Here is a 27,400-nt window from a genome sequence, read left to right on the forward strand (position 1 = left end):
TTGGTGAATATAGAGCTTGGCCCCATCTTCATTTACCCTTCCCAACCAACCGACGCTCAGCCCCCTGTCTGTTGTTCCTCCAGACATGGATTTGGCTTTCTTTGTTTTGCCTCCAGAACAGGTGTTTGTAAAAAGCAATACACCTTGTTAAAAGTCAGATGGCAGCATATCCAAGGTCGTGAGTGACAAAACAATAATGATCCAACCACATATCCAAGACACAACTGTTTAAAGTTGTGGGGATAATGATCCATTTTGCAAAGTTTCACACAGAGCAGACTATAAACAGTTCAATAAGTATCCTAAGTATCCTAAATAAGGATCCTATGTGGCTACAGGCTCATAGAGATCACACAGGAAAAACAGCATTATTTGTCAAAAATATATTGAAATGGAGTAGGTTGCATTGCATTATTTGAATTCATGAATCAATGGAAGCAAATTGTGATAGGTGTTTAATCCCATGAATCCATGGGATGTGAGGTCAGGTGTGAGGTCACGAATTACCGCCCTTCCATAAATCCTTGGGGATTCATGGGAGGGCGGATTTCCATGCATTCCATTCATGGGAGGGAGGTAAATCGTCACCTCACATCACAGTGATCTCCTCCATTTTGGAAACATAGAAGCATTGGAAGGTTACTGATTAAGTTGGTCATGTTTTATTGCTCATTGTATAGAAATTAATCATAAAATGCTTAGTCATTATTGGGAGATGTTATGTGTGAAACTTCCAGTGTTTCTCATGCGAGACGTGGCAAAACAAAGTTTTCATTAGCCTAGGTTTTGGTATATTTACCTTGATTTAATATTTTACAGTCCTTCACAACTCTCGAGTCCTCTCAAAATGGTGGAGTATCGCCAAACCAAAAATCCCACGATGCATTCTGATGAACAAGCCCTATAGGCTACCACTGCTTTTGTAAACAGTATATTTAGGACATATTTATGAGGAGGACTAGTCTGACAGTACCTACTCTGAAGGAGGGCTTGTTTCGATGTGTTGCTCTGGGCACTAGGGCACTATGGAGCTTACAGCGGGACGGTGCGTCTGTATTGTGTATGCTCTGCCTTGCGTTTCCTATTGTCCAACCACATTCCTGCGTTTAATGCTGGACGGGGACATTAACATGGAATCTGTGTGTGTGTGTGTGTGTGTGTGTGTGTGTGTGTGTGTGTGTGTGTGTCTCTCTCTCTCTCTCTCTCTCTCTCTACAGGGGTGGTAGACATCCTGTTCTTATTGTCAGTCATCCCTGGCTGACCACTGCTCATCATGCTGACAAGAGAACAAAATGGGGACTGTGCCACTACAGAGATCACACACAAACACACACAATCATGATGAAAACGGAGGTCCTACATAGAGAGGTTATAGTTAAAAGAATGTCATACTGAACCATATGATCACAAATGTATATGCTATAAATAGATTATAAATATATTTACTGATTATTTTATGGTTAACTAAATTTCAGTCTATTTTTCGACTTAAAATGATAAATCTAAAAAATATATTTGTAATATTTGTTTTTATTTTCTATGATTGGACAAGAGGGGTTAAAGGTTATGAAGCCTTCAATATGAACTACACAGTAACAGGAACTGGTTTATAACAGATGCTCAAAAAATATAAAAATATATAAGCTCTCAAAACGCAACAATCAATTAAGACCATTTAAAATGTAACAAAATAAAGGTAAATATCATTCCAACCACACCTTGTACCGTCAACTTCATTTCAAGATATTTCCTATGTTACGGCCCCCTCTAGTGGTCAAACACGTTACTAGTTACTAACAATTATGAAACCACGTAAACACAACTGAATATTTAGGTCCATTTCAATTTTCGAGTTATTCAAAATAAAATAAAAAACTAGTTTTTGAGGTTCTTTTTTGTAAAAGTGCAAACCAAGAAGAAATGTATAAAATATGACTAAAATACTTGCATTTCAAAGTCAAACTTACAACGGTGGACAGATGAATCCCATATGCCTCAATCAGACTAGTTCCTAACTAAATCTCTAAAGACTACAGTACCCTAAATGCATTGCTACAAAGCAACAACACCTAATCCCTATGGCTCTTGTACACAGTTTACTAAAGACGGTCAACACTTTTAGTTTAAAGTCACTCAGAGCTCTTTGTTTCGCCGAGCAATGAAATTCCTGCGGCAAGTCCGTCTTTCTGAGACGTTGCGCCTTACTTTGACCAGCGGGGGCACCATCTCAAACTCCAGAGAGGGGCTGGAGACAGACTTCTTCATTCCCAGCCCCTCACTCTCCTCTTCGATGTCCTCTAGAAAGTTTCTAAACATGGCTCGGTCCAGAAGTCTGAGTTCTGTGTCCCCGACAGTAGCGCCGTCCAGGAGGTCCAAGCTTCTCCACGCCTCCAGCACGGCCATGTAGCCCTCGTACCGACATTTCTGGGTTCAGCGAAACGGAGACCCGGGTCAGTTCAATGGCCCCATTAACATCTGATTAATTCACAATGATTAAATAGACATAGTATATAGAGAGTAAAGTAAAGAGAAGCGTTTCCAAAACTTTTTTTCCGGGGACCCATTTTTTTTAAATTACCAACCATCGCGAACCAATTCACAATAGGCCTTATCTATAAAATCGTGAGAAGAACACATTTGTGCATAAATGAACATTACTGAATGTTTTTAGTGCCAATTCCGCATCCCCTTATATATCAACCTAAAAACAGCCATTTCGAAGAGATAAATCAAAACTGTGTTTTTGGCACTCGTTATTGAAAACATAATCTAAATATTAAATACTTTATACTTGTTTTGCTATCTCATTGGTTTTATTTCCTCTCATCAGTAAAACAAACACAATGAACGTTAGCCTTTCAACTAGATTCAATGTTATAAGTAATATTATCAGAACAATACAAACATTCAGTACTATCATACTATCAAAACATTCCGTACTATCATAATGTGTAAAAAGAAAAAATATATATCCTTTTTCTTTATTGACATTACCTGGCGACCCAATTCAAATCTCCCACGACCCAGTCTTTTGGAAAGACTGGTATAGAGTACAAGTACAGTATAGAGTACAAGTATAGTGAATGAATTATACAAATCTGTAAACATATGCAATCTTTAGTGTAATTTAAAGATTGATGTGAAAATGTTCAGATGCTCATTTTGACCAGAAAACCCCCCCCCCCACACACACACACACACACACACACACACACACACACACACACACACACACACACACACACACACACACACACACACACACACACACACACACACACACACACACACTCTACTGTTTTTACACCAAAACAGATCAAGACCCAGAACCAGACCAAGATCCATACCCAGACTCAGACTGCCCCCCACCTCATGCAGCAGGTACTCCTCCCGGAGGCGCTGCTCCTCCAGGTCCCGAGCCCGGGCCTTGCGGCCGTCCGAGGCGCTCTCCTGCAGGAAGCTCAGGTCCTTATCAAACGACTCCAGCATGCCGGCATGGGAGTGCAGCTGACGCTCCTGGGACCGGACCAGAACACAGAGATTCAGAACCACCCAAACCCTGACACACAGGGAATCAGAACCACCTATACCCAAACCCTGACACAGATAATCAGAACCACCCAAACCAAAACGCTAGCACACAGAGAATCAGAACCACCCAAACCAAAACGCTAGCACACAGAGAATCAGAACCACCCAAACCCTGACACACAGGATCCGACATCGATCAGTGTCCACTTTAAATCTTTACAGAAACTTTTTTTTTTTTATTCAGGTGACTGCTGCTAGCCGAGTTTTTGTTGGCCAATGACGGGCTTACGGAGGACATACTCCAGCAACATGATTGGTCGACACTCATATGAGCTTTTCTTTCATCAGACTTTAGATATTTAAGTCAGGCATGGGAGACTATTGCTTAGTCATTTAGCTGCAGACGCTCATATCCACAGGAACCTACATTGAGTTCAGACACATGTCGTTAAGGAGCAGGTAGGGGGAAGGACATCTTGCTCAAAGGATGCCTCTGACCTTGGGGTTCAAACCCAGTACTTTTAAGGTGTGTAACCCCCTAACCACATTAAATGTTACCACCATCACAGATACCTTAGTAAGGTCTAGGTCAGAGAGTGTTTACCATACAAGGGTCGAGCCCCTAGCTGACCAGCGCTGCTGTACCATAAATATTAACTTATCTTTTCATCGGCTGCAGTTATTCATGGCTCGACATGGTTGTACCTTAAAGTGTGTGGTAAAGTGTCTCTCTCACCAGGGTCTGAGCAGACTGCGAGGCGGGCAGGATGGGTCTGGTGAACCTCTTCTGGGAGCCCACGGCGGCCGGGAAGGGAGGGGAAGAGTGGAGCGCGGCCACCAGGTTGATGCGGCAGATCCACGAGCTCATCTCCGCCTTCGACCTGGAGAGAGAGGTGGTGAACAACCAGGTGATAAAGATCTATATCTTTATCTATATCAATAGATTACACTTACGAGGCCTGGAACAGGAATACCCTCCAGTCGGCCGTCTGCAGGCGGAACACGTGAGGCTTCTTGGTGTAGTCGGCGGCCTCCTCGGCCAGCGCGTGGTGCACACTGACCACTTCCTCCTCCCCCTGCATCCCCTTCCTGTAGTCATCCTAGCACACACACACACACACACACACACACACACACACACACACACACACACACACACACACACACACACTTCAGTGTTTCCACAGAATTACAACAGAAGTCCCGAGGGGGAAACCCTTCCCCACGGAGGGATGAGCCTTCAGGCACCCACCTTCTGGAAGTAGAGGACCAGTCCCTTGAGCACGCCGTAGAACGTCTTCCAGCTCCTCTTACCCCACGGAGCTGAAACACAGGCACATTGTGGGTCAGAAATGTATGCACTGATAGTGAATGCTGTTGAAGTCGGTTGATGTTAATAAACTGCATACAGGAGATATTGGAACGGCGGGGGGCCCCAATAGATGGCCTAACAACCCCCCACTTCCAGGAAGAGGAAAAATACCGTAATTGAATAAAACTTAAGAAAAGTATAACAAATATATGTATATACATTTTTTTAATGGGCATGGTCTATATATTATATACGAATACGTTATTGACATTCCTCAGGTACTGATAGGTCATCTATTTGCGGCTCAGGGCGGAAGAATCTTTGCTCTTTGTCTCTGGTTCCACGTTGCTCATTACACTCCTCTTCAATACTGGATAATTGTGTTTAGTATATGCTACACATGAACCTCCTAAGATGGTGCAATATGATTGGTTCGCTATCTCAGGATGTTGGGCAATATCCCATGATTGAGATCTCAAACTCTGGATATTGTTTTCATCGCAAAACGTCCCGCTTTGCAAGTGTTTCAGAGGAAATAACACAAGAAATTCAACAAAATGCTATCCCTAAAAACAAAAAAAGAGCAACTCAATAGGGTCTTCACGTTTTTCAAGGCAAAATTAGCTTATATTTATAGAACAGCAAGTAATGTATGCAACGTAAACGTGACGGTCGTCTCGTCATGCTAATAAAAACAAATAAACAGCTAATAAAAACAAATAAATCCCGGCAATAAGTGTTATCTTGTTTATTTTTTGAGTATTCACGTGTAGTATATACTAAAACAATTATTCACCTCACCATCGGCAAATAATTGTTAATTATACCCTCATAATAAACATTCAAATGTGCTTTAAAGGAATATTCAGGCTTTTAGCAAATGGTTATTTTCCACGAGATGCACGGTAACATCTTTCATCTAAATCAGCCCACCGCTCGATGCGACCGGATTTGGATATGACCAAATCAATTGAAGCTGCTCCATCAGTGGATGAGGGTATATAACACCCTCCATCTTTCACTGTCTCATTGTGAATCCTCTCTTGGTGACCACTCAATCGTCTCTCTAAATCGTCTCTTGTTGAACAGTGAATAGAATGAAGGGTTTGACGTTACAAAATGATGATTGCACAGGGACCAGAGATAAACAAACTGCAAAATATCGCTCCAAAACAAGCAAGGTCTTTTTTATTTATTATTCAGAATGGCAAGTGAAATCACTTAGATATCTTTATTTTGGGCCTGCTGTTTTTGTTATATAACCTCACTTCATTTATGGAGTTAGTCCATCCCATTAGCCTCTATTGATTTTGGTTAACCTCAGTCAAATGTATACTTGATAGAATCAAGCGATGGGCTATTTGAGAAGAAATAGTATGGGGCCTCTCGTTTGATGATGGGAAGTGGAAATTAACCTTATTTCGCAAAGTATGTTGTTCCTTTAAAAGGAGAACATTATCCCATAACACACCTCAATAGCACTGCCCTAGTTTTTATATCTAGATGTATAGCTCCTATTTAGGAAAGGTAACACTGCAACCATTTTGGTCTGTTTGCTAACATGGGAAATCATGCTTGAGAATAATGTGCACATTGTCTTAACTAAAGTGCCTTAATTAAATGTAGATTCCTATGTATATACGCTTAATAACCATGGAAAGGGTCAGGGTTAGGAAGGACAGTGCTCCAGCGGTACTCACTGCGCTTTCCGTCGATGTCGGCGTGGGCTTTGCGCTGCAGGAAGCCCTGCTTGAACACACGGGCCGTCTTGTCGTGGGGGACGTCCTGGAAGGGGTTGCTCTTTGAGCGCAGCCCCCCCTCATTCAGGTCCTCACCCTGCTGCACGGACAGCATCTTCAGCTCCTCTTCATCCCTTCAGGAAGCAAGGACAGAGATGGCCCTCGAGAGTGAGACGCAGTGGGAGAGGTGTACAATAAGAGTGATACACCATGTCAGAGGTGTACAACAAGAGTGATATGATGATTGTAAGATTTACAATAAGAGGGATACTACGTGTGATATATACAATTAGAGTGAAGAACTAGATGTGTGAGAGGTGTACAATTAGAGTCATACAGCATGTGACAGGAGTACAAGAGTGATACCACTTGCGAGAGGTGTACAATAAGAGTGATACAATGTGTGAGAGGATTACAAGAGTGATACGTGTGAGAGGTGTATAAGAGTAATATGATGCAAGGTGTCATTTACTGCCACTCATGTTACCACCACTAATATCACTATAACATCAACAATATTCATAAAAATAATAATAATGCGAACGCAAAACAATCACTTCTAACAAAATGAAAACTACTATCAACAAAAATAACAACTATTAATGCTACTACGACTAATAAAAATCATATTCAAAATAATAAAATCAACAAAATATTATATGAAACTTCTTAAAATCTGACATAAAATAATAGGGACCATTTGGTTACAATCTAATGAAAGATTTGCGTTAAATGCTTGCAGTAAGATGAGAATCCAAAAATAAAGTTTTTCATAATGGCAGATTCCCAAACTTCAGGGACTGTATATCACCTGGAATGGGAGGAACAAATAATAACCCCTGCTCTTCTTGGAAACAGGTGAGAAACTAAAGATCAACGCAGTGATATTTCCACTGTACAAATACCATTTTTGGCTTTTGGTATGCCGCAAATAAGTCAGTGTGTTGTCAACGTTTCTAATACTGGGGCAGGTTTGTCAATATCTTCTAAAATCACACTCTAAGATTAGTTAATCCATTGAGAGGCCTTCAGCCATCAGAATCAAACCAACTCACACCGCTGTAACGATCTCTGCAACGTTCTATTTCACCGCAAATCTTAGATCTGTACTTTCCAGCTACTTACAGAGCCCACTGCAGTGGTTCGCCCTTGATGGAGTTGTAGAAGCTCTGAAAGATAATGTATTGGTATAAACACAGACTTTGATCACCCTTGAACAATTTCATTGAACTATTTACTGAAAAGCAATAAAGGGATAGGAGGTGTTGTACTTTAAGCAGGTCCTTGTTGAAGTTCTGGCCATCATTCATTCCCTCCATGTTGGACACAAAACTGGAGGTGGACATGGCTTTTCCTACGTTCTGTGAACACGGGCATGGAGGACATGTCACACAGAATTGCTTAATAACTGTCAAGATAGTAAAATAATTACAGATATTATTAATTGTGGTTATTACAATTTCTAATAATAAGTAAACTAAAATAAATCTGAATATTGAAGTATTTAGGTTAAGAAGCCTGTTAGTTATATCTAGAGCCCACCTGTCCATGCAAATCAGTGTTGAGGAGCATCATAGCGCAGGTGAGGGTTAGCACTGACCCTACAGATGAACACATGATTAGGATTAAGGGAAGACGCATGCGCTTGCCTCCAATCAAATGAATGGCTTGTGATATCTTGATTGATGAGGATTAATAATAATAATATTAATATTGGCCGGATATTCACTGACCTGGGGAGGAAGAGACCTCAGGGTTGCATTGATGGAAGCGAGTGGAGAAATGTTGCAGAACTCTCTCTCTCTCTTGGCTCTCCCCTACAAGAACCACCTCCTTCAGGAAAGACCTGAAGAATAAAAACAAGGCTAGGAGGAACGCTCACAGTCTGGACATTAAGTATGTTAACATGGTGGTCTTGGTGGACATCGGAAACTGGGTCGACAACCGCCGTGTAAGGTTCTCACCTTAGGGCGTTGTCCAACGTCTGGCTGCTGAAGTCAAAGAAGCACAGAAACTCCTCTCCTACTGCCCTGCTGAAGTCATCGCTGGATCATGGGAAGAAGCATTTTGTTAAATAGTTATATACATACATAAACTCCCTCCCATCTCATAATACAATTTTATGTAAAACCTGAAGCAACCTGACAATGGCATGGTGAAGGTTACATCACACAGCGTTGGCCTATCAATGAATATAAGGAAGTGAAAAGCCCATGTGTGCATGTGAAACCTCTTCAAAAAGGGCATTAACAAAATGTTTACAGCCAGTATCCAAAATGAACCCCTTCCATCAGCTGCTGGAGGGTAGATTGGACCACTGGGCAGGCAGAAAGGGTTTCATATAGCTTGGCTGGCAAATGTTTCCTCCCGCAGGTGTAAAGTAGTACACTTCGACAATCTAACAACTAATGAGAATTAAAATGTATAATGTTCATTACTCATAAATATATTGTTCAGGCTTGCTACATACATGTACCAATATACTTTTAAGCTCCATTAATATCAGTATATCAAGCTTGAATCCAGACTATGGACTTGAGCAGAGACGTATAACCATGGCCTGGTTCTGCATGTAGAACTAGAACCTGAAGCCAGAGACCGCTGGGACCTGAACCCTGGCAGATGACCTTACTCTTTGTCCATGTGTCCGACCACGTCCACGCGCTGGACCTCCTCCAGATGGTACAGCCTCTGGGCCAGCCGCCGGGCCTTCTGCCGGTCCACACCTCCCCCGTTCAAGTGCAGCTCCAGTGGATCGGTGTTGGTGGGCGGGGCCCCGGAGCTCAAAGAACATTCTGCCTCCTGGTGGGTCTGCTGTGATTGGTCCATGGGTCGCTCTACTGAAACAAACTCAGTCCCCACGGCCATCCTCAAGGGCGACCCCTGTGATTCAGCGACACAGTGTTCCGGTCTCTGTGGCTTCGGGACCGGCTCAGCAGCCTGGTCACCTTCTGAATCAGATTCTAGACACGGGGGATTTGTCAAAACTCTGGTCATTTCCATCTCCCTAACTCCATCCTCCCTGGTTTCAGTTCCTCCTCCTCCAACTCCAAGTCCTAACTCTACTAACACAGCTCCCTCTTGATATTGTTCGGAACGTTCCATCTCATCATCCGTCGTGACCTCAGGTGACGCCTCCTCTTGTTGTGGTTCACCCAACGGGTCGAGCTCAGCCAGTTGTCCCATGTGCTCCAGCTGATCACCCATTCTGTGTTGGGGTAACTTCGAGGGTCGGGCTTTCAACAGCCGTGATCCATCAGATGTCAGATGCTCAGCCGACTGGTCTAACAGATATTGACTGTTCTCCAAGACCCTCTGAAGAGAGGCAGACGTTCCCACTCCTAAATTGCTCCCCTGTAAGTAGAACCCTTCTGACAGCTCGTGCCATGGTTTTGTTTCTGTGTCGTCATCGGTGAGCGCTATCTCTGGCCGTTCTTGTAGTTCCTCCTTTGCGTCCATGACTTGTCGTTGCAAGCACTGCTTCGCACTTGAAAAAAAAGCTTCTGAACTCATAACTTGTGGATGCGTCTGCCTGGCTTGCCCTGCCCTGTCTGCTAGCATCTTCTCCCCACGCGCTTCCCTACAGTAAAATACAAACACAGAGAAACACACAAGGTATTGTGAGTGTCATTTCAATGTTGTAGAGAGATGGGAAATATAATTATTAATGGATTAATAACGTTTGTAGAACACAGAGACTGCACTACTTCTAGTAATCAGCGTGCTTCCTTTTATTCAGACAAACAAAGGCAGAGAGAGTTCCCAATTTCTCAGGAAAGGTACTAAGCTCTACTCACACGCCACCCCGACTAGTGCACACAGAGCAGGCGGTCTGGGGATGGTCGCGCTCTTCATCAGATTGATCCCCATCTCCCTCTCCCTCCGCAGAGCTCATGGGGGGCTCCTGGGGCGCGACCTGGGAGCAAGGAGCCAGTGAGGTCATGTAGACGAATGATGGCTCTGGTTCCTCAGGGCCGGAGCAGAAAACCTCCTCAGGGAAAGGCAGGGCATTAGCAGGAGGAGTCGCAGCAGCCGGTCTTCCTAGCACTACCTCCTTCTCCTCGTTCGCTAAATCTGGACTCTTTATGGCTTCTGGAGAGAGAGGGAAACAATTAGAGAAGTGAATGTCTTGGGGATCAATTTCAACACAGATCAATTCAAACTAAATCTCCAGGCAATGAGTAGACGGTGGGGGGAATGTGTTAACCTCCAAGGTTTTTACAATATATATATATCTACACAAACATATACATACACACAGATTCTGCTACAAACACTCACCGCTAACACACTCTGAAGACCGCAGCACCGGATGTTTCACTTCCTGCATCTCTTGCTCCTCGCCAGCCACGTCATATGACTGCAGATTGCAACAGAAGTAATAAAGCTTAGCCCTAGAGACAACTACCTAGCCCTAGAGACAACTACTTAGCCATATAGACAACTACCTAACCTTAAGGACAACTACCTAACCCTAGAGACAACTACCTAGCTCTAGAGACAACTACCTAACCCTAGAGACAACCAACTAACCCTAGAGACAACTACCTAGCCCAAGAGAGAACTACATAACCCTAGAGACAACTACTTCAAACTTAGGGGTTTTTGATTTCTAAGTAATATAGGACCAGTAGTCATGACACCAATGTATATGCACACCCTGTACATATGTCGCTACACACAGAACTGATGTTTACACCCACACATCATGGCTATTGAGAGCAAAGTAAGGACCAGCGAGTCAGGTGTCGTCTGACAAACATACCCCGGAAATATCTGCTCCGTTCTCCACAGACTTGTCCAACCCGTCCCGCTCCCAAGCGATGTCCGGTGGCCCTCGCCGCTCGGCGCATACGCCTTTGGAAGGCCGAAGCGTGGGACTGTCCTCCAGACCGGCCATCACCTCCTCTTCCTCCTCTTCGTCCATTGGGTCTGGGTGGCAGGCGTCCGGGCGGTCCCCGGGCATGTCCCACAGCACGGTGGCGAAGGAGAGGGCGGCCGAGGTGCGGGTCATGGTGTACACCGGGCAGGCCATCGTCTCCCATGGATCCGCCTCCTCTTGAGCTTCCGCTTTCCCCAGATGACCGCCGTGCACCAATCCCCCGATCCCCGCCTCCTCTTTTGGCCCCGCTCCGTTGACCTGCAGAGGGGGGTCTACGGGCTCCGGTTCCTTCTGGAGGTGGGGTTCTCCCTCATCTGGTAGAGAGGAGGGGCAGCAGGCCTGCTCCATGGGCGTGGGCGCTGGGCTGGTGCTTGACGTCCAGGGTCTCTCGGTGGAGAGCTGTGGGAATTAAATAGAAATGAGCTGTCCCGGTCATCTACTGCCACCAGGAATATATCATGTATAGAACCTCTACAAGTATACTATGACCAGAAGTAACATAGCCCATTGAAGACAAAGGACATTAAGATAAAAGTGAAGTCATGTGACCCAAACACAAATAATGGGGATCTGTAGGTGACACCATTCTAAAAACCTTTTGTCTTATTTAAGTGTCTGTTTGAGTAACCTCAAAGACATAGGATGGTGAAAACACTAATGCTCACACAAGAATACAAAGAAAACGTGAAGATACGCACAACACAGAAAGGGGAAAACAACATTACCTCATTACTTAGGGTCCTACAAATGTGAATGTAAAGAAATGCTAGTTAATAGTAGCATAAAAAAGCTAGCTAACACAAGTTAAAAAAAAACATCACAACTCTGAAATGTAGCATTACGCACAAATAAACAACCATCCCTTGTAGATTTAACTTACCAACGGTAAATCAAATGTATCCAATCTTTAGCGGAATCTTTGACTAGCGTCCCACTGTTTGCATTGGCATTGCGGATATGATGTGCACTTACGTTTTTATTAAAGCGCCATGCGTACTTCCTGACATGAACGAAAAAACACTCAAGCGATGTGTGCGTGAGATGGCAAGAAGGAACACAAGAAAGAGCCGGTGATTGAGAGATAGTCTGAGAGGGTGGGGTTTGGAGAGGTTTTCTTGCTGAACAGTTAAACTGACTTTCTTGTGGTCTTCATGCTCCAAGGGCACAGTAACTAAGCTGAGGAAATATGACCACACACATAAACGTCCAAAGGACAGTATCCACCCTCATGTCTCAAGAAACATAATTTAGCATGTGTTGAGTACTTCCCTTCTAACCCTAACCCTTTCTTCCTATTTAAAGTTTAACCATTTCCTCGTTGGATACCACTCTTGTTTCTATATTCAATGTGCATATTTGTTATTCTAGTCATGTTTCATAGCTACCATTCCTAACGGTCTTGACCACATTTCCTGTGTGTGGGTGCTCACTTCTCACTAGGTAATTATTCATGCAAAAGGCGAAGAACAGTTTGCCATGAGACAAGCATGTCTGAAAAGAGGATCCAAAATTGACTTTTACAATTTGGGATTTAAACCTGCCAGAGTAAAAAGACTCAGTTGTGTTTTGATATGAAACCCTGATTTTGTTCCGTCATCTGCCATTGGCTGGTCGAACGTTTTCATTCTAGACCCTGCTCTGAAAACGGTACTACTGCTCTGTTGGGGAAAGAATGGGGAACAAAATGATCAATTAACTTTATTTCTTAATTAACTTTAATTAACTTAATTAATTTTATGTTCCTCAGAATCCACTGAACACAGACCACTTTCACAACAACATGAGCATAGTGGGTGTCGTGTTTATATTAAGGATTATGGATTTTTCAATATATACAATATTGCATCTCAATTTTGTCATTAGCATCAACAGTTATGCAATGAGTGCATTACATTTTTCAAAGCACTTTTTGCTAGACTATTTAAAAGATAAAACCTCGGAGCCGTGCAAAGCAGATGTATGGTCATTTTAAATACCTTAATACTTTACTTCTTCCCTTTCAGTGTGCCACCAGTATTTGCATGGAGGACACCGACACATTTTAGGCCTGAGGGAAGGAGTGACATTAAACCATCATACAGATTGTTAATATTCAGATCTAGAACCTGCATGATGCAATAATATATCAATAAATACTAGAGGTCGGTAAGGTTTGCAACTAGTAAAGCAACATGGAGAATGAATGTAATAACTATTACGTTCATTGTTGTCCCAAAGCTAAATCTACTCAGAGACATTTAGAATATCCTTACAATCCACACTTTAGTAAAGACAAGAGCAGTTGTTGATTCCTGTGGACTTACACTCTAGGCTCCAGACAGCAGCATCATCATCATGGGATCAGTCTGTTGGTCTTGCGTTACACATTCCACCACTAAGCTAGGTGTGTAGAGATGTTAATGCCTTCCTTCTACTGCTACACACACAAATACACACACACACAAACCTACTTTCACAACTAGCATTTCGCACAGCTGTTGCTGTTTCCTAGTTTGGACAGCCCTTCGTCTCTAGTGTTCTGTCACTGATGCATGGAGGGTGACTAGCTGAGTAAAAGTATGTCTGTGTGTGTCTGGTCCACTTTTGCTATCTGTTTAGGAAAGATCGCAATAGGACATCTGCTTCCTTCTGTTTCACTGTTACTCTGATCCGCCTTTAGGATAAAACAGAAGGGAAGGGAGGGGCAAAAGGGGGAAGAGAGCTGGAAATGGCAAAAAAAAAATGCAAGAAAAGGCTGGTTGTGTTTGGGGTGTTCGTGATGAGACACCTGAGAGCACAGTAGGCCGAACCCCCTTTCCTGAAGAGAACGTCAGAGCAGTGTCTCTACCTCATACTGAAATGGACACCAAGGATGACGTAGTAAAACCAGAAATCATCCTAGTTCGACTCCTATCCAAGCACTGGGCTCAATAATATCGTATTCCATCTCAAAGGAAGCGGGGAATCTTTCCGGGCATTGCATAGAAGGCAGACCTTCATGCTCAAATGCATGCAGATTGGCGATTTCGAAACGCACATAATAAATAAACATTCAGCGAGTGTTTATTTACTGCGTGTTTCCATGGAAAAAATAAAGCGAGTTTTGTAAATCTTTGAAATGACGTTAGTAATTTAACGAAATTACCTCCAATTAGCCAGGACTACAAGGCTCGGGTGAGCGTTAGCATCATTGTTTTGGTTTTTCCCTCCATGGACCCCGGTTTTCACTTGTCGTTGTCTCCCACGCAGATGGACCATCCAGACCAGAGGGGGCGCTAGTGACCACGTGACCAAAAGGGGCGGGAGAGATTATTGGCCCCAGAGCACATTCCGTTGCTGTCGTCACTTTCTTTTTTTTAATTTTAAAGATTTATTTTTGAAGGTTTTATCATTTTTATTGTATAGTAAGACAGGAAGGTATTTGGAGAGAGAGGGGATAACATGCACTAACGAGCCACGGGCAGGAATCGAACCGGGTCTCTCTGCGGTAAGGCATGGGCCTGGTCCATTCATGGATTCCCGGATTCAGCCTACGAAAAACACATTCTCACCCGGCGAGCCGCGGTTGTGGGTAACAGACGTAACAGATCGACTCGGGGTCCTGCGCATACAGATGACGTATCGACACTTGCCGTATAGTTCTGGGGGTTAGGGACCTAGATCCTCTGACTTCCAGCCATTCAGGGAAGAGTGATTTACCCCTACCAAGCGTACGTAGGTCCCGTCCGCTACACAAGTCTCTCTCCATCCTACCTAAATTGTCGTACGACGACGTCCTTAGGATCGTAAATCAACACTCACATGTCGAAACATCCAAACTACGTAAGGGATATAAGTTCTTCTGGGAGAAGTACATTTTTAATTACGGAGGTAAGTGTTTTAATTCAGTTGACACTGCGTAGCTTGACTGTGACAAATAGCACTAATTAGTAATACATGTCAGTTGAAACATCCTTTTTAATTAATCGCAAAATATTATTTACACTGGTAGGAATACATATTTAGTTTGAGTGTCTCAAGAAACTTTGCCTGACGAACCCCAAGATGTTTGGTATAGGTAGGTAGGCACTGCCTACCGTACATGTGTCACTAGCATGTCAGATTAGCTCCAGGCTACTGTCAGAACATAGTGGCTGGGTGGCTGTCATAGGCTACCAATGCCCATACATTTTGCTGTATGGTATGTTAATCTTTCCCTCTCTTAGATTTAGTTAATCTGGAAGTTCGGGCGAACTGCTACTGTTCCCAGAAGAAAACCGATGAGCCTCACACCCTGCAGGTTACAGTGCTAGGAAGTCTGAGTCTGAAATCAAACTATCTCGCTTTTCGTAGTCTTTTGTGAATCAATGGGACTGTTACTTAGGCCTACCTTTCTGACCAAGTTAATTAGATTTACATTTTGGGATTCAAACAACAGGACCACCTCGTAATATGAGCATGGTTTCAGACCTTCACAGATTCAGGTGCATGTTCAGTCTATGTGTTTTTATTATTATTGTTTCTTGTTGCTGTTCCAAAATGCTCTCTTTCTCCAGATCTGCTGTTGCAGATGATAATGTTTTGTTTCATGTCCGCTGTTGCAGATTTTGATGTTTTTGTTTTTTTAATATTCTCATATTTTGTTCCTTAATCCACTGATGTTAATGTGGTAAACTGTTGGTTCACAATTTACCTTGTGTAAAGCAAGGTGTGTGTGTGTGTGTGTATATACATATATTCCCTGAAGTATGTTCTCCATGTCTATATTGTGCTGAGTGCTGCTACACCTATGTGATTTTTATGGATTCTCCTGTTCATGTGCTGCTGTAGAGGCGTTATGCAACCACGTGGTTGCACTCCTCTTCCAGACACATCAGTACCACTTCACATGGGAGAAAAGCGTGCCAACACCTGTTGTCCTCCAGTATTCTGCAGTCGTGGCACCGACCAACGACACAGGTTTATGTGTTTACCTCAGGCCTAGCCAAACATCCTGTATAGTCTACTCAATAATAGTATTTGAAGTTCTAGTATATAGACAGACGTGACTAACACTGACTTAAGTGTTGCTACACTGACAATATGATTTATGTGCTGACATCTTTTTTCTTTTTGCTCCAGGGGATTCGCCCGGAACCCACTGACCAACTTGTGGTCAGGAAACCCAAGGTTTGGGTTAGGTGTTTTATTTTAACACATACATGGACACATACCTCCTGAATGCCAAGTAAAAATGGCCGAGGGACACACACCCCATTTCATTTATTTATTTCTGTTAAATGTATATATGTAAATTATTTTAATCAAAGAATTGGAAACGAACATTCCTGAACATTTGTTTAAGGTAACACACTCTGAGCACCTTTAAAACAAGACTGAAGACTTTTATGTTTGCATTAGTTTTCTGCTAAATCTTAAATACATTGCACTTTCTGAAAAGCTTTTTTAACTTTGCCTTTATTTTCTATTTTAATACTAAAATGCCCTTATAACTTTCTATTTTACTAATTTCTTTGCATGTTTTCTTTTACACATCTATTACTTTATTTTATGACAATGTTTATATGTGAAGCACTTAAAGTCTGCCTTGTGTATGAAAAGTGCTATATAAATAAATTTGCCTTGCCTAACACACACAGAACATTTCATTTCTTTTTTTTGTTAAATGTAAATATGTATATATGTAAATGTATATTTAAGAAAAAACTGGAAACGAACATTAAATAAACATTTAAAAAGGACGGACACACACGCACACACAATTTCATTTTAATTTCTTTCTGTTAAATATAAACAGAACATTAAACGTTTGAAAATAGTCATGTGATGTCATGTGTTTTAATGTGTAACACTGGGACATCGCCCTTCACATCTAAAGGACCTTGATGGTTAAAAATCAAGCAACAATTTACCCACAGCTGATTGACAGAGCCTGAAAGAGTCAGAGGAATGGTCGTGTCCCAGATATGATATTCTTTGACCCTTCTGATGGCCCTCTCCACCAAGATTCTAAGTCGGGCGATACTCTGGGTTTTTTCGGTGTCCTCTGGTGAACCTGGCGCCTCTTTTAAATGGCGGCATTATGAGGGTAGCCCCAACTTCAGAAAGCATCTTGATGACAAAGCCTTTGTCAGCCATGGATGCATCTCCTGGCTGAAGTAGACTCAGGATTCCTGACTGCTGTGTGATTTCTCTGTCTGATATGGAACCAGTGTACAGCTTAGAAATGAAGGTGATAACTCCACATGGAGCAATGCCAATCAGACCTTTGAAGGTGTTGGTATTCTTGTAGTGGGAGAATGTTTCAGACTGGAGGGTGAGTGATTAGAGTGCCTCACACCTGATTTCTGTGCAGTCTAGAATCACTCGCACGTAAGGACAGTACTGGGCAAAAATTAATCTCACCCAAGATTTATTTCGTCCTTCAGGAAAGCGTGGAAGCTGAGGTATGGCTGTCTACGTCCTGATGTAGAGCAACACGGTACACTACAAGAACAACTGCGAACGGGGGCTGCCATTGTTGTTGCTGCTAGACGCGACCGGAAGTTGGATTACCCTACTACGTGTTCCGGAAGCAGGAAGTGTGACAGGCCTATTCGGTTATAATTCTGTCGACCAGACCGAAGTCGAGGAGAATGTTCACAATTTTTCTGGACACCTCAACAGCTGTTTTGGTGCACAGGGGTTTTGCCAAAACTCACTTTGTGAAAAGGTCTGTTGCTGTCAGAATAAATCTGCAACATAAAATGTTGTAAATGTAGTAATAATCGTAGACATCCATCCCTGTCACTAGTTTTCCTTTAAACCAAATATTTTGCATTGACTATCTTTAAATGTGGTTACACATACATCAGCCATGTATAAAAGCTAACTTTTGCCCTATGCGGTAGTGGGAAGGGGACCAATTAGGTCAACCCCAAGGTCACTTCATGCCTTGCTGGCATCAATTGGATGAAGGACAGGTGCCACAGTCTTCATCACCTCATGATGCTGACAGCGGGGACATTCATCAACCTTTAAAGCAGAAAAGTTCCATCAAGATCTACTGGTATCATGGTATTGCATGAGTATTACAAAGCAAAAAAACAAGTACTCTCAGTGTTGGGAAGGTTACTTTTAAAATGTATCCATATACAGAATACATGCCCATAAATTTAATATGTAACGTATTCCGTTTCATCACTCAATCTGAGTATTGTATTCTGAATACTTGGATTACATCCACATTGAATTTCATTTTACAAGTGTAGGAATGCGGCATCAAATCCTGCTTACTAAACAGGCCTATTCTGGTGTGTTCTTCTTCTTTGTTCGGCCCAAGTCTCCCTGAAAGTGAACTATTTTATATAATTTGCTGTAGTGGAACAAAGACTATAAGCAGGGGCGGCCTTCCCTACAGGCGGGTTAGGCGGCCGCCTAGAGCGCCATCTAGAGGGGGAGCGCAAAATAATGCGCCCGAAAAAAAAAAAAAAAAAAAATCTTCACTTATAGGTCACGTCTCCCCCCCCCCCCCCCCCCCCCCCCCCGTCAACAGTCGTTCCATACCCCCCCCCCCCCCGTCAACAATCGCTCCATACCCCCCCCCCCCCCCCGTCAACAATCGCTCCATACACCCCCCCCCCCCCCCCCCCCCTCAACAATCTCGCCTAGAGCGCCAAATGTGCTGGGGCCGCCCCTGACTATAAGGCTATGTTCATGCGAAAGATATTCTCTATTACATCTAAAAAAATATTCACTGAGATAAGTGCATAGGTGTTGCCTATAAAATCAGAGAGAGAGAGAGAGAGAGAGAGAGAGAGAGAGAGAGAGAGAGAGAGAGAGAGAGAGAGAGAGAGAGAGAGAATACATCCATCTCAATTCAGTTTCATACCTCACCTTTCAAAAAGTACCAAAACTCAACGATTTGTTCTCATCCTCTCGCAAGGTTGACCAGTGGTAGGATGCCATGAACTTGTCCAATGTCCTGCCTTCTGAGATTAGGGCGGTGATTAGGCTGTTGGTTTAGCTTCAGTTAATGCTTTACTTCGGTAAAAAACGCTTCCATTTCTGCGAAAATAAATGTAATAAACAAAGACAGTTTTCAGAATTAACGCCAGAAAAAAATATTATTTCCGTGGTAATACGGATAGGGTAAATATCACCTACAAAACTAATCCTATAGTGATGAAAGCCCCCTCCCCGCTAACGTTTATTAGCTCACGTTAGCCATCAATCTAAAGCCACAAATATTGTCTGATTAATCATTGTTCATTACATTATTATTCATAGATTAGAAAACAAAAGGAGATCGTTAATACTTACCTATAGAGCGGAATAACCATGGAAAATAATGAATGAAACGCGCATGCGCATTTAAAAGACAGCGTTTACAGAATGTGCGTTATTATTGTGAATCCAGGACCCCGAGTCGATCTGGCAGCCGAATCAATCTGGTACCCACAACCATAGATATATATAGAACATTGTTCTATATATATTTTATATTATATACATAATATATTCTATATTCACTGTGTTCTATATATATCTATGCCGACAACGGTCATCTGGTACCGACACCGGGCGCCCCCCTGACGTCACTGTCAAGCGACTGTGTTCGCTTTGTTTGTTCCGTCCACGGAGGCAGCACCGCACACACCCCCTTTTACAGATCCCTACCGGTGTATTTAAAACGCACTGTTGTTTATTTTGTATGAAAAACGATTGGTCAATCATGACTACATTTAAAGATCTCAAAATGTTTTTGGAATCTTCGTTAAATGAGATTTTCAAGGCCACGGTGAACGACATTCTGAACTCGGTCGACAGGAACTTGTCGGAGTATCAGTGCAAAATACAACGAATTGAATATGAAAACGAAGACCTGAGGAGGATGTTGTTTACAAAAAGCAATACAGAGTGTCCGCTAGCAGGTAGTGTTGGAATATTGTAAAAGTCAATACTGTAATTGTTTTAGTTTACTAGCTCATCAGTCTCTCTGACCTTTAGTGGACTGGATACCCTGTCTGCTCCTTTCTAATCATTTCTGTTCATTGTTTTCTCCGATATATTTTATATTCATTTATAATAGACCGTTATAGACAGGTGTTTTTCTTCAAATAATTTTTGAATATGTATTTCCACAGACCCAAGTGATGAAGAGTGTGTCGGGTCGTGCTCGGCATCAAACAGGAATGCCGTCACCATGACGACCCATCAGGAGATCTTCAAAATGTCGATACGCAGCAGTGACAAGAAGAGCTCGCGGAGGAAAAATAAAGACAAGATGAGAGAAAGTAAAGGACCAAACCATTATCCGTCTGAAGAAATGACAGTGGACCCCAACGTGTCTGATGCCACGTTGTCCATCAAGACAGAACCCGACCTACAGAACAGCAGCGCAATTGATCTGTCCAAGCCCCCATCCCCAGTCAACTTGACCATAAGACCCATTAAGCCTAACGCTCTCGGTGTACCTCACGGTAGTCCAGACATTTATCACGGTAGTCATGACGAATACACATCTCTGTGTTCTGACCGGGACCAGGACTCCAACAGTGGTGAAAGCGAGGTCCTAGTTGCTGGGGTCGACGCAGAGGGAATGAGTGAGATCAACGACGGACATCTTATCAAGGCAGAAATCAACGGGAACGTGCCGTGCAGCAGCGGCGAGAGCAAAGACTGTTATCCAGACACAGCGGAACGCCTGATGGATGCTGGGATTAACCCCCGCAGGCTGGGCCAGGAGGAGGATGTGGCACCAGGTGCCCGGGATAACCACGTCCCTGCTGACGCCGTCTCCTCTGCTTCGGACTTCCTGGAGAGCCGCGACAACTTCCTGCACTGCATTGTGCGTCCTAAGACACTCAACCGCGCCACCACCCTCAACGTGCACCTCAAGGCGCATAGTGGCGAAAACAAGAACCACGTGTGCTGCTTATGTGGCAAACACTTTGGCCGGGCCGACTTGCTCAAGTCGCATAGGCACACACACACAGGTGAGCGTCCATACGGCTGCACCCTGTGCACCAAGACCTACGCCCACCCCAGCCAGCTGCGTATACACAAGCGCGTGCACACGGGCGAGCGGCCGTACTCTTGCGCGTACTGCGGCAAACGCTTCAACGAGCACAACCAGCTGAAGGTGCATCTGCGAACGCACACGGGTGAACGGCCGTACGGCTGCGGCGCCTGTGGCAAGACCTTCAGCAACGCGGGCAACCTGCGCATCCATGAGCGCATCCACACCGGGGAGAAGCCATACTGCTGCGCCCAGTGCGGCAAGCGCTTCAACGGCCTCGGCGATCTCAAAACCCACTACCGCGTGCACACGGGGGAACGGCCGTACAGCTGCCCACTGTGCAAGAAGACCTTCAGCCAGGCCGGACATCTCACCATACACACCCGCATGCACACGGGGGAGCGGCCCTACAGCTGCGAAGAGTGTGGCAAGAAGTTCACAGTTGCAAGCAGCCTCAAGCTGCACCTGAGGACACACACCGGGGAGAAGGAGTACAGCTGCTCGTACTGCAGCAAGAGCTTCAGCCGCTCGGGGCACCTGAAGAGACACGAGCTGGTGCACACCAAGGACAAGGTGTTCCTGTGCAGCACCTGCGGTAAGACCTACACGGACCAGTCCTCACTCAAGAAACACCTGCGAACGCACAGCGGGCCGGCTGGGGGGGACATGAGCCAGGCCGGGGGGGGGGAGGTCACTGGAGATTAGTGAGAGAGGACCCTTAAGGTGCGGCCACACCAGACGCGTATCTCGCGTACTTCGCGAATAAAATCGCCATTTTTTCCATAGGGAACCATTGGTTTACGCGCGTATTACGCGCTTCATGCGTATAAGCAACATTTTACGCGCGTATAGCGCGTATATTTACGCGAAATACGCGCGTATAGCGCGTATATTTACGCGAAATACGCGCTATACGCGCGTATATCGCGTACATTTCAAGAGTTCAAAAAATTGAGCTTTTTACGCTCATACGCATGACGATTAGCCGCGTTGCCCAATCAGCGTTGAGCTTGACCCGACGTCACTGGCAGAGAGTAGTGAGCTTGGACAGAAGCATACGGCCGACATCTTTCTTTATTCTGTGTGGAAATAGTAACATAGTTACGCCATTAAATGCTTTTATGGAAACATTTCTAGCGAGAAATGTGCATTTTACTTTCATAATGTTCGCTCGGTGAATGTGAAGGATGTTTGGTTTGATAGTTATGACGAAGAGGGAACGCTCCGTTCACTTGCATGGACAGCGTCTCTGGTTACTAAGCAACCTCAACGTCTTGGTGGACTATATATCTGCTGATCAACACTACGAATGCTGGAAACACACCAGACACACCATGTGAAGTTATTTAACCCGATTATTGTTATTTATATCCGAGATTATTTAATCTAACCCGATCTAAACTCTATCACCCAAACACGGCGGCGTTTGGGTTTCCTACCTCGGACTCCAGCGCAGCTTATCCTGGGGCAACACACACACACACACACACACACACACACACACACACACACACACACACACACACACACACACACACACACACACACACACACACACACCCAAGTGTTGGAGCCTTAACCGTGGGGAGCCTCATCCTGGGGCAAGACACACACACAGACACACACAGCCACGGCCGACAACTTTCTTTATTCTGGGTGGAAATAGTAACATAGTTACGCCATTAAATGCGTTTCTGGAAACATTTTTAGCGAGAAATGTGCATTTTACTTTCGTAATGTTCGCTCGGTGAATGTGAAGGATGTTTGGTTTGATAGTTATGACTAAGAGGGAACGCTCCGTTCACTTGCATGGACATGGACTCATCTAGGCGAGTGACGTAGGCGCGTATGGCGCGTATGCGACCATTTTTGACACAAAATGGTCAAGCAACATTTTACGCGCGCATCTCGCGTAAAAATTACGCGAGATACGCGTCTGGTGTGGCCGCACCTTTACTATCAGACATGGTTTGTCTTCTCCGGTGCCTGAGGAAAAAGAGGAATGCTTCTGGTAGTGGTGGGTGGCAAGGGGGGGGGGGGGATCTCCGGTGCTGTGCAATACACTGTCGTCAGATCCTTGCTGTGACTCAAAGGTTCCATAATATTTATCAAGGCAATTATTGTTATGCCGCTCTTTGTGATTCAAATGATTTGGTCGCTTTCAGCACATTTGATTATTAGCTTATCATCCAAATGGTTTGCAGATATTCAATTACAAATGTAAATGAAAGAATTGTAATATATTATATAATATATGTCTTTAATATAGTTTTTGTTGAACAGATTATTTTACGGGAACATTTAGAATTAAAACCTTACAAAAATGTAAGGTTTGAAAAGATGTTCTCTTGGTTTGACCGATACGTGGCCGTACAAAGCTTTGACTGCACCGCCGTCGGCTGTTAAACTGAATAAGGAAGAATGTATTTTTCACAGTCATGCTTGAACCAAGATTTATTTAAGTTGTATTCATCGCAATATATCGTAATTCGATAAAACAGCCCTTGTTCATTTTCCGTAATTGTTTTGCAAGCCATACTGATACTGCTGAATGTCTGGCTTCCTCTTGGTTTTATAATGTACGTTGTATTTCATGGGTTCCACTAAAGCACTGATGAGGAAAAAAATGATTATTATAGGTTTACTGCCAAATGGTTATTGTGCCTAAATGTGTATTAAAAATATTCTTCTGCTACTAAGAATTATTGTTGATTTGCTTTTTTGTGTTCCAAAGCCTGATTAAAAGTATTAATACATAGCTATCAACTAAAAGGTTTTCCTGATTTTCGGTTCATACTTTTTATTTTAGAAGAAAAGAAGGTGCCCAAATAACATTTGCATAGCATTTATTTGTATTTAATCGACACAAAAGTGCAAATAAGTGTATTACATTTTACTACGTGCTTTCAGAATATCACCACATAATGTCATTTATTGACAAGTCTTCTTGTAAATAAATCGAGTTTCCTCGATTTCCTCAACTTCTCACACCACGTAACGTTACCCCACACACAAGAAACCACACATTGAGTAACCTACACCCTCACAATGTACAGACTCTACTCACACTCCGCTCACAGTTTGAGTGGTGTTGCTGGTAAATATCTGGCTTTTCTTCTTCTGGCAGCACATGGACAGGCTCAGCACTAGCTTATCTTTGGACAAGTAGAGCACTGGCTGAATGCTGCTGCTGAAGTCCATCAAGCCGAACGCCAGATAATGAATATAGCAATGGAACACGTCTTTCGTATAGTACGCCCGGAAAGGAAAGAGCGCCACGGGCGGGAAATAGTTGAAGACGATAATGGCCAAAATGATCAGAACCATCTTGAAGGCCCGCTTCTTCACCGGGTGCATCTCGTCTCGACCCGGTCCCGACTGCCTCAGGGCCCAGAGGATGGCCATGTTGCAAAACACCATGAAGGCGAAGGTGGCCAGGATAATGACAGTGAACACCTTCTCAAAGTTTGGGATGTCCCCCTTGCACTTGGCAGCGGCATACGCCAGCACCACCAGCCACACCCCCGCGGCCAGGATGGCCCGGTGGTGCCGATCCTTCAGCTTGGTGAAGGTAATAGGGTGCAGCACCGCCATGTAGCGGTCCAGGCAGATGCAGGCCAGGAACAGCGGAGAGGTGTCCTTGATGCCGTAGAAGAAGCGAAGCACATACCAGGGCACGCTGGACGTGAGGTACACGATGTTGACCAGCTCCAAAGGCGGCGTCAAGCAAAATAACACGTCCAGCACAGCGAGCTGCTGGATGAAGATGTCAGAGGTGGAAGAGTCCCCCTTGTTCTTGTGGATGAGCCAGAGCACCATTAGGTTGGCCGGGATGCCAAGGAACATGTTGATGAACTGAAGGCCAAGGTACCAGATGATGACGGCGGGCATCTCGCGGCAGCTCTCGTACACCGTCTCCTCCACATCGCTGTCGTTGACGGATCTCTGGGAGATGAAGATCATCGTGGAGTTGATGTTGACCAAATCCATGAAGGTAGGAGTCATGATGACCTGGTGGCTGCCTCAACAGCAGGATCTGTCTGTGAGAGGAGAAGGGTTACGGTCACAGAGGGAAACCAACGAGCAGATAGCGCCTGTGTACCTCGGCTAATGTCCTCTAAATGAACCGTCCTCCTTAGAAGAGAATATCTTCAAGCCTCGATTAGCTACACTTCCGGAGATCGAGACATATCTACATCTGTCTTAATATCCTGTGCTTCTCTACATACTAAACTGGGGCTTTCCGCTATGAAATGGACAAGATTATGAAAGCACAAAGGAGAGAAGTTAACCAAAAGGAACTTGAACTGTGGTCAGTAGTTTCAGATCTCTAAACCAATTCTGTATGACTTCCTATTTCCACCGTGAATTTATGAAATGTTCCTTGCAGAATACAGCTTAGCTCTGCATAAGAAAGACATTTCTTACAAATGAACAAAGACATTGTTTCATATCCTATCTATTTAAGTGTCATATCAGGAGAATGTTTTATATTTTATATATATATAATACACATACTATAAACTGTTTCTCTCTCTCGTTTTTTCAATGTGGAGTAATTTGTTTACATATATAATAAATACTAATAATTCTAATCTTTAATAAAAGGTGTATGAAAGCCGAGGTATTATGCAATGCAAAAAAGGGATTTGACACTTGCCTGTTGAGGTGTGTCCACTATTGTCTGGTCCACTATTGGTTTCACTGTGTCTGTCTGTGGCTCCACTAACAGCTCTGTGATGGTCTAAGAAGCTTGTTACCTCCACCTACACCATCAGATATCAGGGACCCTCCACTGATGGATGATCCAACACACCACTCATCCGGCTCGGCCAATCACAACACTCTGTGGAGGGGGGAGCAGCCCCGCCCCTGCCTGGCCCCCCATGTCCAACAGGCAACACAATAGAGATGAATGAAGTTAATTGACTGACAACAACTCATCTACTGATAAATAATGAAGATTTATTGTGTTGAAATGGATTTGGACTGAAAGTTAGAGCACAGGATAACTGACTTGAATTTAAATAAAATGTGCTTGCAGGTTTTTTACAGGACATGTTATGGCACACCATTATCCATTCACTCCAATTGGCAGTGATGCAACAAAGCATCAGAGTCTAATGGAAATTTGGTGGTAAACAACTGATGCAATCAGTTGATCTACATCTGAAATGTCTATGTAACAAACTGTTACCTGTTACACAAGACGCCCTTGATTTTGAGATATAGCATCTGGTCGGGGGTGATGTAATAACAGGTGGTAAATAAGGTAGAGATCCCAATCTACACTTTGGTCAACTTGATGTGGCTGGCTGTCATAGTTTTAAATCAATTTGTATTTGGTAGTCTAAATGTATCATTTGTAATCTATTGTCAAAATTGTCCAATGTACTGAATGCCGCTCGTTCCAGTATTTAAATGATAAGTGAGTGTGCATTTATTTGAGTATTTTGTGTTTCTCTTAAAGGTATATAATTAAAAAAAAATAATCCCTATATATTTCTCAAAAAAAAAAAGTATTTTGATTTTTGATTTGTTTGTATGTTACAGTAGGTTTTTTTTGTTTAGCTGAAACATGGTTTGATTTATCTAAGGGCTGGGAGTGCAGAATATGTTGGTGTCAGGTTTAAAGGATACGCCGTGGCCATAAATGGGAATATTAAACATAACAGAATGCTTTTTCTGATTAATCTACGATAACTTCCCACATTGTACTATAACATATCATCACACAAAGACAAATGTAGATGTTCCTTTTAAAAATACTATGTTATTGTTCAGTTGATAATAATAATAATAATAATGATAATAATTTATTTATGTGGACTTTTTTATTTGTTATTAATATTTCTATTTGATATTGCTATTAGTTTTTGTTTTATTGATTCTGCTGTCTTTCCCTCTTTCCCCCTATCGCTCTTGAAGCATCAATATTTTTTAGTACCACTAACAAGCTGCTCACAAAAACAAGGAAC

The 27,400-nt window shown here is 43.4% G+C and overlaps 3 protein-coding genes and 1 long non-coding RNA gene across 10 annotated transcripts; 1 reads left to right on the forward strand and 3 right to left on the reverse strand.

The window, feature by feature from the left end:
* Positions 1 to 779: 779 nt before the first annotated feature.
* On the reverse strand, positions 780 to 14,718 carry LOC115541606 (PH and SEC7 domain-containing protein 2). 7 transcript variants are annotated; one of them, XM_030353429.1, is made up of 18 exons: positions 14,589 to 14,715; positions 13,768 to 13,843; positions 13,441 to 13,511; positions 11,348 to 11,863; positions 10,864 to 10,942; positions 10,380 to 10,674; positions 9,215 to 10,162; positions 8,547 to 8,627; positions 8,316 to 8,428; positions 8,125 to 8,183; positions 7,854 to 7,943; positions 7,708 to 7,751; positions 6,544 to 6,716; positions 4,784 to 4,854; positions 4,486 to 4,631; positions 4,268 to 4,412; positions 3,370 to 3,516; positions 780 to 2,424 (listed from the first exon to the last, which is right to left on the reverse strand). In XM_030353429.1, the coding sequence occupies exons 4-18, from the start codon at positions 11,810 to 11,812 to the stop codon at positions 2,134 to 2,136; spliced, it is 3,147 nt and encodes a 1,048-aa protein (XP_030209289.1). In that variant the 5' UTR covers positions 11,813 to 11,863; positions 13,441 to 13,511; positions 13,768 to 13,843; positions 14,589 to 14,715; the 3' UTR covers positions 780 to 2,133. The 7 variants fall into 7 exon arrangements, with proteins under 7 accessions (XP_030209289.1, XP_030209288.1, XP_030209287.1 ...); XM_030353428.1 differs by having other exon boundaries at positions 13,768 to 13,880; positions 14,589 to 14,712; XM_030353427.1 differs by having other exon boundaries at positions 13,768 to 14,117; positions 14,589 to 14,707.
* A 2,457-nt stretch (positions 14,719 to 17,175) lies between these two features.
* LOC115541617 (uncharacterized) lies at positions 17,176 to 20,006 on the reverse strand. Its single transcript, XR_003976386.1, has 3 exons — positions 19,724 to 20,006; positions 19,298 to 19,468; positions 17,176 to 18,436 (listed from the first exon to the last, which is right to left on the reverse strand). It is a non-coding gene; the product is annotated as an uncharacterized LOC115541617 (long non-coding RNA).
* Positions 20,007 to 20,047: 41 nt separating this feature from the next.
* LOC115541608 (zinc finger and SCAN domain-containing protein 2) lies at positions 20,048 to 22,257 on the forward strand. Its single transcript, XM_030353433.1, has 2 exons — positions 20,048 to 20,334; positions 20,548 to 22,257. The coding sequence occupies exons 1-2, from the start codon at positions 20,115 to 20,117 to the stop codon at positions 22,125 to 22,127; spliced, it is 1,800 nt and encodes a 599-aa protein (XP_030209293.1). The 5' UTR covers positions 20,048 to 20,114; the 3' UTR covers positions 22,128 to 22,257.
* A 1,994-nt stretch (positions 22,258 to 24,251) lies between these two features.
* Positions 24,252 to 25,896, reverse strand: hcar2 (hydroxycarboxylic acid receptor 2-). The gene has a single exon (XM_030353438.1). The coding sequence runs from the start codon at positions 25,425 to 25,427 to the stop codon at positions 24,486 to 24,488; it is 942 nt and encodes a 313-aa protein (XP_030209298.1). The 5' UTR covers positions 25,428 to 25,896; the 3' UTR covers positions 24,252 to 24,485.
* Between the last annotated feature and the right edge of the window lie 1,504 nt (positions 25,897 to 27,400).

This window comes from Gadus morhua, chromosome 4, assembly GCF_902167405.1.
Source record: "Gadus morhua chromosome 4, gadMor3.0, whole genome shotgun sequence".
NCBI classification, from domain to species: domain Eukaryota; kingdom Metazoa; phylum Chordata; class Actinopteri; order Gadiformes; family Gadidae; genus Gadus; species Gadus morhua.